This window comes from Solanum stenotomum, chromosome 12, assembly GCF_019186545.1.
Source record: "Solanum stenotomum isolate F172 chromosome 12, ASM1918654v1, whole genome shotgun sequence".
NCBI classification, from domain to species: domain Eukaryota; kingdom Viridiplantae; phylum Streptophyta; class Magnoliopsida; order Solanales; family Solanaceae; genus Solanum; species Solanum stenotomum.
In genome coordinates, this window is record NC_064293.1 from 33,206,212 (window position 1) to 33,214,879 (window position 8,668).

The 8,668-nt window shown below is 36.2% G+C and overlaps 2 protein-coding genes across 3 annotated transcripts; one reads left to right on the plus strand and one right to left on the minus strand.

Annotated features, from left to right (window-relative positions):
- On the plus strand, positions 1-891 carry LOC125848693 (uncharacterized). The gene is made up of 2 exons (XM_049528613.1): positions 1-395; positions 695-891. Exons 1-2 carry the CDS (start codon positions 94-96, stop codon positions 753-755), a joined length of 363 nt encoding a protein of 120 aa, XP_049384570.1. The 5' UTR covers positions 1-93; the 3' UTR covers positions 756-891.
- A 403-nt stretch (positions 892-1,294) lies between these two features.
- Positions 1,295-6,697, minus strand: LOC125848659 (uncharacterized). Of its 2 annotated transcripts, none has more exons than XM_049528579.1 (6): positions 6,399-6,697; positions 4,473-5,514; positions 4,216-4,403; positions 2,512-2,548; positions 2,204-2,259; positions 1,295-2,120 (listed from the first exon to the last, which is right to left on the minus strand). In XM_049528579.1, the coding sequence occupies exons 1-6, from the start codon at positions 6,485-6,487 to the stop codon at positions 1,631-1,633; spliced, it is 1,902 nt and encodes a 633-aa protein (XP_049384536.1). In that variant the 5' UTR covers positions 6,488-6,697; the 3' UTR covers positions 1,295-1,630. The 2 variants fall into 2 exon arrangements, with proteins under 2 accessions (XP_049384536.1, XP_049384535.1); XM_049528578.1 differs by having other exon boundaries at positions 2,204-2,268; positions 6,399-6,696.
- Positions 6,698-8,668: the final 1,971 nt, after the last annotated feature.

The window sequence follows — 8,668 nt, forward strand, 5'->3', positions numbered from 1 at the left end:
GCGTCCCTAAAATGACCAAATTGACCTTAATAGTTTTCTACTAAATTGTTATAAGCATTCAACAGAAGACTAGAAATTTGAGTTGTAAGAAGTATGAAGTTCTTAGCTGATTTTCTTTCGTGTTATAGTGGTTGTGTTGGTGATAATAATTGTCCCAAAATTGAGTCATGTTCTCTTGTTCAAGTAACATGCCTAGAGGAAAATACTACTTGCAGGGCTCGAAAATTGACTCGTAAAAATTCATCATCAAAGGGATTGTGGCAGCCATCTCTATACACCATTTCTGAAAATGATACCATCAAAGCACAAGAAGGGATCAAAGCCAGCACCAAGAAGATGAAAAGTTATAGACGACCAAAAACCAATTCTCAAGCTTGTTATTACAATGATCTGAGGTACGCATTTATTTTACGATAATATGAATAATCAAGCGAAATCAGCAACAGAGCTAGAATTTTTTTGAAAACAAAAATAAAAAACCAAGACCTATGTAATTTTTTGACAAAGAGGGTTCATATGAACCCCTTGCGCCCTCTAGCTCCCTCCCTGCTTGAAATCAGAAGCGGAGGTTTCATGAGTTCAACTTAAGTCATTGTTTTCTACTCAAACTACGTGAAAAATAATTGAAAATGTTCCATGGTTATTATTCAAGATCATTGATTAATATTTGACATGTAATTTTGCCTTGTTGTAGGGTACAAGCTCAGTTTCAGACAAGTATTATGGCACTGTCGGCAGTAACCTTCGTGTTTTGATCTCCTTTTCTAGTTACAGTTTCATATGAGATATTCGTGTGGAACGACATTAGTGTCATGATAAATACATCAATGGATGAAATATGTTTAATTGTCCTTCAGTTTATGATAGAATCAATCAGCAGAGCAAGTCTTACTAGTGTACTGACACTGTAATTACCTGGTTAAAACCAGAGAAGCCATTACATAATCAAAGTTCCCACATAATGCAAGATCAGCCACTGACAAGGAGATTTAATCGAAAACCAACAAATGCTCCCTAATGCACTGAAAAGAACAAGTACATACTGTGAGAATTTGTAACCACAAGAACCTAAAGGCAAAGTAATACAGTAGCTAATTTCATATTCTTTAAACCAAATTCAGCCAAGGGGCATCGCCAGATTGTGATACTGCAAGACAAATAAAACGATTCTGTTTCTAAGCTCAACGCAAAGAACGATTCTGTTTCTAAACTAAACTAGGCCATCAATCAGATAACAGACGGCATTCACCGTGAAATGTCAAACACCTCCAAAATTATGCATCATTTGTTTATGCCATCAGGCTTCAAATCAGAAATTCTTTCTGAGAAACAAATCATCTATAAAGGGAACAAACATCATCCCCGATGATTATTATCAAACTAAAAAGATATAAAAGAAAAGGGAGAAAAAATGTCTGCATTTCTCAAGGTTGAAGGTGTTAGGTCTAAAAGGTGAAGAATCAGGTTCTAGATTTTCAGCAGCAAGATCATTAAATTTTGTTGCTAGCCTATAGCACGGGTAACAATTACTACCCCATCTTGGTGTTCCTGCTGCAAACAAAACTCTGTTGCAGCCCATTAAGCAAATTAGCAATGATAAGACATTTTTCATTCGCTAATCTATGGGAGCTTAGTACCCATTAATCTGAGGCCTCTGCTGAGGGCCTGTCAATCGAGAAAAAGGGATTTGACCTCGATTAGGAAGGCTTTTCTGACCAGAAAAACGATCAGTTGTTGTTGCTGGATCAGAGACCGATTTTGAGAAGGCTGCAGCCAGCTCGACTGCAGAGGTTGCTTTTCCATACCTCGCACCAGGAGCATCAACAGAAGCAGGTCTTGGTGGTTCAACAGGTTTGCGCCACGTTTCTGGTGAGGGCGGCCTTTCCAGTACATGTTGCTGCGGCTGATGGTGGTGGTGGTGCCTTTCAGTCTCCTTGTTGTTCCTCCAGTTCTCGCTTCTCCAATTCCTCCTCTGCCCATCTCCTTTCTCGACATCTATCCTGTGATCTCGCCTATCTGCGTTCTTCGCCATCCTATGGTCAATCGGAATACTCTCTGTTTTCTCATTATGTCTGGTCGCATGCATAACTGCCTCTGCTTTGCCAGCATGTTGTTTGCCCCTTCAGACAATGATCACTTAGTTCGTCAAACGAGAAAATTTCTGAGTCATAGAAAGAGATTGCATAATCAACTCATTTACTACCTAGGATGAGGTTGCTGAAGGTCATGATTATGCATAACATCATCAATCCCGCGATTCTGCAGTACCTGGTGGCGACCACCCATAATTGAACAGTAGAGTTAACAGAAAAGAGATATCAAACATTAGGGAACGAGAAATTGAAAAGGGCAAGTACAATCTTAATTTTATTAAAGGTGATTCATCAAGCAATTACAAAAACATTGAGATGCAAAATGAACAAATTATGTTTCCTTTCAACAACAGAAAAAAAAAACAATAATCTTTAGCAAATATTACTTTCTTCTGCATACATAAGATCAATAACTTACCATTTCACGTGGACGAGCACCGCCAAATAATGGTTTCCTGTGCCAATAAATCATAAGCACAAAACAATGTCAGCTTTAGCTAGAATAGATGTCCTCAGTCACATCATAAAGCAAGGGCAGTACATACTGCCAAGGGAGAGAAAGAAGAGCAGAAGAAAAAGTACAGGCGAAGTGACACAGACAGGTACTTTTTAAAGATAGATAATCATCAAGCAAGACAAACCGCTGATTCAGAGTCATGGTAAAGAAGACCATCATACCATGAATATCTATCTACTTCAATATATCATAAGAAAAGAAAGACACATGCATGATACTGATCGATGCATGAGTTGTATTGGACAGTTCATTCCTTTACCAAGTGAATCAATTTTTCAAATGGCAACTTGATCACAAAATGATCCAACAATCAAGAATTACTCAGGATGAATAATGCTTGCAATTATTTTTGAGAATTGGTAACAGTAATGCTTGCAATTATGCTTCACTAAGGATGTATTCTAGCGAAAGAAATAAAGGAAATGACTTGCATTTTACTTGATCAAACATGAGTAATCCATTGTACATCATAAAGCTGACTTGGTTTGCATATCAATAAAATCTGCTTTGAAAAGTTGGAGATTACAAAGAAGATAGAACAGATGACCAAACATTAGGTGTGAGATCTCACAGAGAGCTTCTAATTTGCCAAGGAATGATGCCCCGAATATCATCACCATTTTGATATTAGAGGTGAGTTATTGCTTAGATCCGTGAATCAACTACCAGTCGGACTCTTCCCCAACAGGAAAAAGAAAAAGAAAACAAAACAACAGCCAGTTTGCTATCTAAAAAGAAAGTCATACTAAGTTATGAAAAAACGAGCTTTCCATAGCACCATAATAAGAACTTTAATAATCAAAAGGAATTAATTCATTGTGACTCAGCTCTCATCATTTCCCCATACCTAGTCCACCAACTCCTATTATTCTTCCTCTAGATCACCACAATTAACTTCCTAAGGCATCAGAACAGTCCATCATAGTTCATTTATACCGTTGTTAAGACAAACCTTCTAGTGCACTTAACGAGTAAGAGATGCATCAGGAACAAAAAGCTGAAGTCACAGAGGGTTTGCACAGGCAAATCACTTGGTAATACAACTACAACCATGCCTCAATACTCAAGCTAGTTTGGATCGCTGTCGGAATTCTCACTGACCATACCGCTCCATTCAGAATCATATAAATCCAATAATTTAAAGATTTGGGTTCTCATACACTAGAAATTCTTTATATTTTCTGCTAGCATACAAATTTCTAACAAGACAAATAATCCAAGAGAACTAAACCTTAATCACAACTAATTGGTATCACCCATATGGATCTTTTAGCTCTTCCTGTGAGAACTTGCACACATTGCCAGCACTAAGCCCAAATAAAGAAGGGTTGCAATAGGCGTAAAACTAATCAATTTCTGATAAACCCTCACAATAAAGAATCTTTTGGTAAGTTGGTTTTGCAGCAAGGAGAAAATGCTCAACATATCTCTTACGACTTCATTCCTGAAATAGAACTATATTCTAACAATACTAACCATTGCAACCAAAAGGTCCGATATACATTTGATCTTTTCATCATACTTCCAAATTAACAAAGACAGACTCAGGCAATGGAATTGAAGCAATTAACAGATGCAAGGGGGAAGCAGAAATATAAGGAATACCTTTTATTTTCTGTGTTTCCCTCCGATTGTTCAAGAAGCTGTGACCGAGGCTTCAAGTTCAATTTTGGGCGTTCAGTTACTTGATTGCTTCTTTCATGTTCAACAAACCCAGTCTTGGTGGGATCTATGGTGGGATATGCATCGGCCAATTTCTCAACACGAACAGGATTACTTGGCTGCTGGTTGACCTACAGTAAGAGAACCAAATGAGATTCAAGCACATAGATAAACCCTCCATAGAGAGCAATGTCACAAACCTGCTTATAATCTATGGACTGCTCCAGATTCTCCAATGGTTTGGATCTTGGTAGCAACTTTAATTTGGGCCGCTCAGATGGTTCAGAAGATGCTGGTGACTGCATCTCATATCCACCAGAGCTAACAACATTATGGGGCCGTTGTAACCCAGTAACATTAGAAGAAGTTTTTCTCTCATTTGCCTCCATGAATAAAGGGGACCTGGCCCTCTCCCGTGCTGGGAAGTCCTTGTTAAACCCGTGAACCCCGTCTGTAAGAACAAGATTTCTTTCAGCATGAACCGCTAGCACCTGATCACTATATTCGGGTCCTCCCACGACATCTGGCATGTTGTAGACACTATCGTTGACTGCAGTACTTCCATGGTAATATAATTCTTTCTCTGTGTCTTGATGTTTAACAACCTCAACATCCATTTGAGAATGAATCTGCTGATTTGAATGCCACCTGCCAGATGTGACCTTCTCAAGGGCACTGGCATGGGCCAACTTTGACTCAGCATCAGGAGCAGACCATGGAGCTGAAACTGATTCCTTTGCACTTGCCACCTCCTTCCTAAGGCCCCATGCATTTGGGTATGACCCAGCAACAACTTGAGCACTACTTGCAGACACATTCCGAGAACTCACGCTCCTGCCGCTACCACCAACAGAACCTTTAGTACTCGCTCCCATACTAGTCGATTCATTGAACCAACTTGCAGCGCCTCTAGGATTTTGAGACGGAGGAGCTGATACTTGCCCACTACCTACCATCCCAGTAACAGAGTATTCTGCCTTAGGCTCCACACGACTTGGCAATGCACGGATACTCTCATCACTAACAGTTCGACGAGGTCCAGATGATCCATCCAATGGCTTCCTCTCATCCTCATCAAAATTACGGCCTATTGGTGCATTATTACTTAAGAAAGGAGTCTTCTCATCAAAGTTTCTGGTTGCACCAGCTGATCCTGGACGTAAACGATGCTCTGGCCTTCCCATGGGGTTTCCCCATGATGCTTGGCGATCAAAACCACCACGATCTGATGGCCTTATCATTCTACCAACCAGAAGGAAAACATTCAAATATCAGCATTAGGAATTTTCTACCCAAAAGAGTGAATAATACAAATAAGTACACAATTTTCAGTAACTGCATTCGTGTTTTTTTTTTTCATATGGACACAATAGTATTGGAATAAAACAAGTCTAAAATCCAAATAGAGGGCGAATGGAATAGCAGATCCATATAGCAGCCCAACTAGTTTGAAATTGAGACATCATTGATTGAAAGTACTACAATAGCATCCACCTTCGATGATTTCATTATGTTTACAATGTTCCAAAAGGTGAGCAAGTCATTAAGTTTAGATGTATCGAGCGAACAACCTTCTGGACGTTTCCTAGAAGAAGAAAGGTATGAAAGTCATTGGTTATTGCAACTTGTGCAACCACTTAAAAAATAATCCAGTAATAGGTATTTCAAGATTTTAAGCCCCAATTTAACTTTCCAAAACTCCAAGATCCCCAAAATCAATTAGGAACTCTATACCCAGATCTGCAAAGCCAGTTTGAATTAATCGCAAATCATGAACAGTAAAAAATCATATATACCGAAACGCTAGATCACATATACTGACAGATAACCTTTTCGTGAGAAAGTTCAGAAATTCTGACTTCGATTAATGAAAATCAATCAGCTAAAAGCCACAATTCAGTCAAACAGGAAAAAATAGATCATTCCAGCATAGAGCAGCAATTTTTCTCCATTCAATCATGAGAAAGGCCACAACTTCCATTAACCAAACATCAAGAAATAGGTCAGTTATGTTTCAATTGACCAAAAAAAAAAATCCCCAACAACTCAATTCGCACAAAAATCGAAACCCATTACATAAATCTCAATAAAAATGAAACAAGATTGGGGTAAAAAGGGAAACTCACACGCCAGGGGCAGAAGGTAATGGAAGATCTGAAGGAATAGAACCACCGTGGAAGTCTTTAAGAGTCATGGTTGCTTTCTTCTTCGCCATTCCTCCTCACCTTTTACCGCGCTATATACGTATATCTACCTATATATTACTATATATATGTATGAATCAGAAATCTCTTCTTTCTCTGTCAAGAAAGATTAGTTTTTATCGCAGAAGGGGGATATCTGAGACAGAGAGAGAAAGAGAGAGAAGGGAGGAGGAATGTGGATTCGGGTTTAGCTTGTAAAGAGGCTCACGGGACCAAATCTAGCCTAACCACTGCTCCAACTGTTGTTTAATCTTTTCTTTTGTGTTTGTGTTCATTGTATCCAACACTTGTCCCTTTTGATATTATGCCCTATAAAAGGAATAAATGCAAATTGTATCCCAAGTTTACATAACACTTTTTTTTGTTGGTCAGTCATCATGGTTCCTTTCCTATTAGAGTTTTTTTTTTTTTTATATCCGGAATTTAAATTCATCTCTATATTAGTCTTTTCCTATATTACTACTTAAACAACTTTCAAGAATTTAAATTTATTAAACTATAGGTTAAATTAATGGAGTATCTTATTTTTTGTGTTCCATTAAGCATTCACATTCAATGAGATTGAAAGAACGTTGTCAATTACAAGCTCTTAAGTTAGAAGTATTCAACATGTGAATCCAAATTGTAATTACCACACAATTTTAAAAAGCGTTTTTCGCGCGAGGACTGGGGTATAATAATAACACATCGGTATAATCTGCGAGGGTGAAAGTATTATGAAGTGTAAGTTTCATTAGTCTAGTTGTAAGCTTTGGTGTTGGACGAGTTTTTGTTTTGGGGGTGTAAGTCTAAAAAGTCTTAGAAATTTATCAAATATAGTAGGAGTTTCTTTGCAATGTATACAAAAATTCGTTACAGGTTTAGAAAATTCATTCAAAATTTCATGTATGAAAACTGTATAAAATTGGTATGAACTATGTGCATCTCGCTCAAGATTTAGAAAGTTTGCTCACTACTTTCTTGTATGAAAAGCATATAAAATCGATATAAAATGTGTATATCTCACTCAAAAAATTGGATATAAAACTGTATAATTCAATATAGAATATGTATATAACTGTATAAATTTCTTATAAAATTCATATTTCTCAAACTTAAATAAATGAAAACGGCTAGATAATTGAAACAAAAACTTTCTACTAAGCGACAATAAGAGAAAGATGTCGAGTGGCTATTGTGTTTTTTACCCAAATTTTTTATCTATGTTTTGTAAATTATTGGTATATTATAAATAAGATTTTTTTTTTTTTGATAATATAGATACTTATTTGGTTGTGGGGAATGAATGAATTTCCCCAAAAAAAGAAGAAGTTTAAATAGGAACCTCAAAACAGGTGAATTCGTGCACTTAAGAATTGATTTGGTGTTTTACAAATTACTGGGCCAAGGCCCATTACGGAAAAATTATTGAAATATACGTATTATGTTTCCCTTATTTCTAATATCCCCTTCTATTTCTAAAAACATTTAATATCTCTTATTTCTTTAATGTATCCAAGCAACATATTAATGTATCCGAGCTAATATTTAATGTATCTGAACTACATATTATGTATCCGATTTATTTTATAATGTATATGAGCTAGTTTTTAATGTATCTGAGCTACATATTATGTATCCGATCTAGTTTTTAATGTATCCGAGCTACATATTATGTATCCGGTTTATGTTATAATGTATCTGAGCCACATATTATATATTCGATTTGTGTTACTTTTTAAGGGATTAATGTAATTACAAACTAAAGTGGGATAGATTGTAATTTCATATTAAAACTATGTGATTCCTAAAATGTATCCTAAATAAAATTGGGTCTGTAAAAGTGTCCAAAATGGAGTCTGGAAAAGCTGTCCAGGATTTCTGCCAAGAAGTCGAATTATTTCATTCTAATTATCAAAATAAATTATGTTTAATTTTGTACTATAATCATACCAATGATTTTGTCCAGTTTCCATTTTAGATAGTGAGCATAAACTTCATATTAATAAGAATTGATGATTTAATTTTTTGTGTATAATTTAAACTCTATACATTAAATCATTTATTATATAAGTAAATAGACACAAAAACGAATATATGATCTAAATTATTGTATAAGAAATATTATATCTAAAGTACACATGGCTAATAGTATTGCGTAATAAATATTATATGTAAACACATACTAATTAATACTATATTACCACACGGAA

Excerpts from the sequence above, each read along its gene's own strand:
- LOC125848693 (XM_049528613.1), top strand. The coding sequence starts at position 94 with ATGAAGTTCTTAGCTGATTTTCTTTCGTGTTATAGTGGTTGTGTTGGT. Across the intron at positions 396-694 it reads TGTTATTACAATGATCTGAG|GGTACAAGCTCAGTTTCAGA; the intron begins GTACGCATTTAT and ends GCCTTGTTGTAG.
- LOC125848659 (XM_049528578.1), bottom strand. The coding sequence starts at position 6,487 with ATGGCGAAGAAGAAAGCAACCATGACTCTTAAAGACTTCCACGGTGGT. Across the intron at positions 5,515-6,398 it reads TTACCTTCTGCCCCTGGCGT|AATGATAAGGCCATCAGATC; the intron begins GTGAGTTTCCCT and ends TCTGGTTGGTAG. Across the intron at positions 2,269-2,511 it reads GTGCTCGTCCACGTGAAATG|GTACTGCAGAATCGCGGGAT; the intron begins GTAAGTTATTGA and ends GGTCGCCACCAG.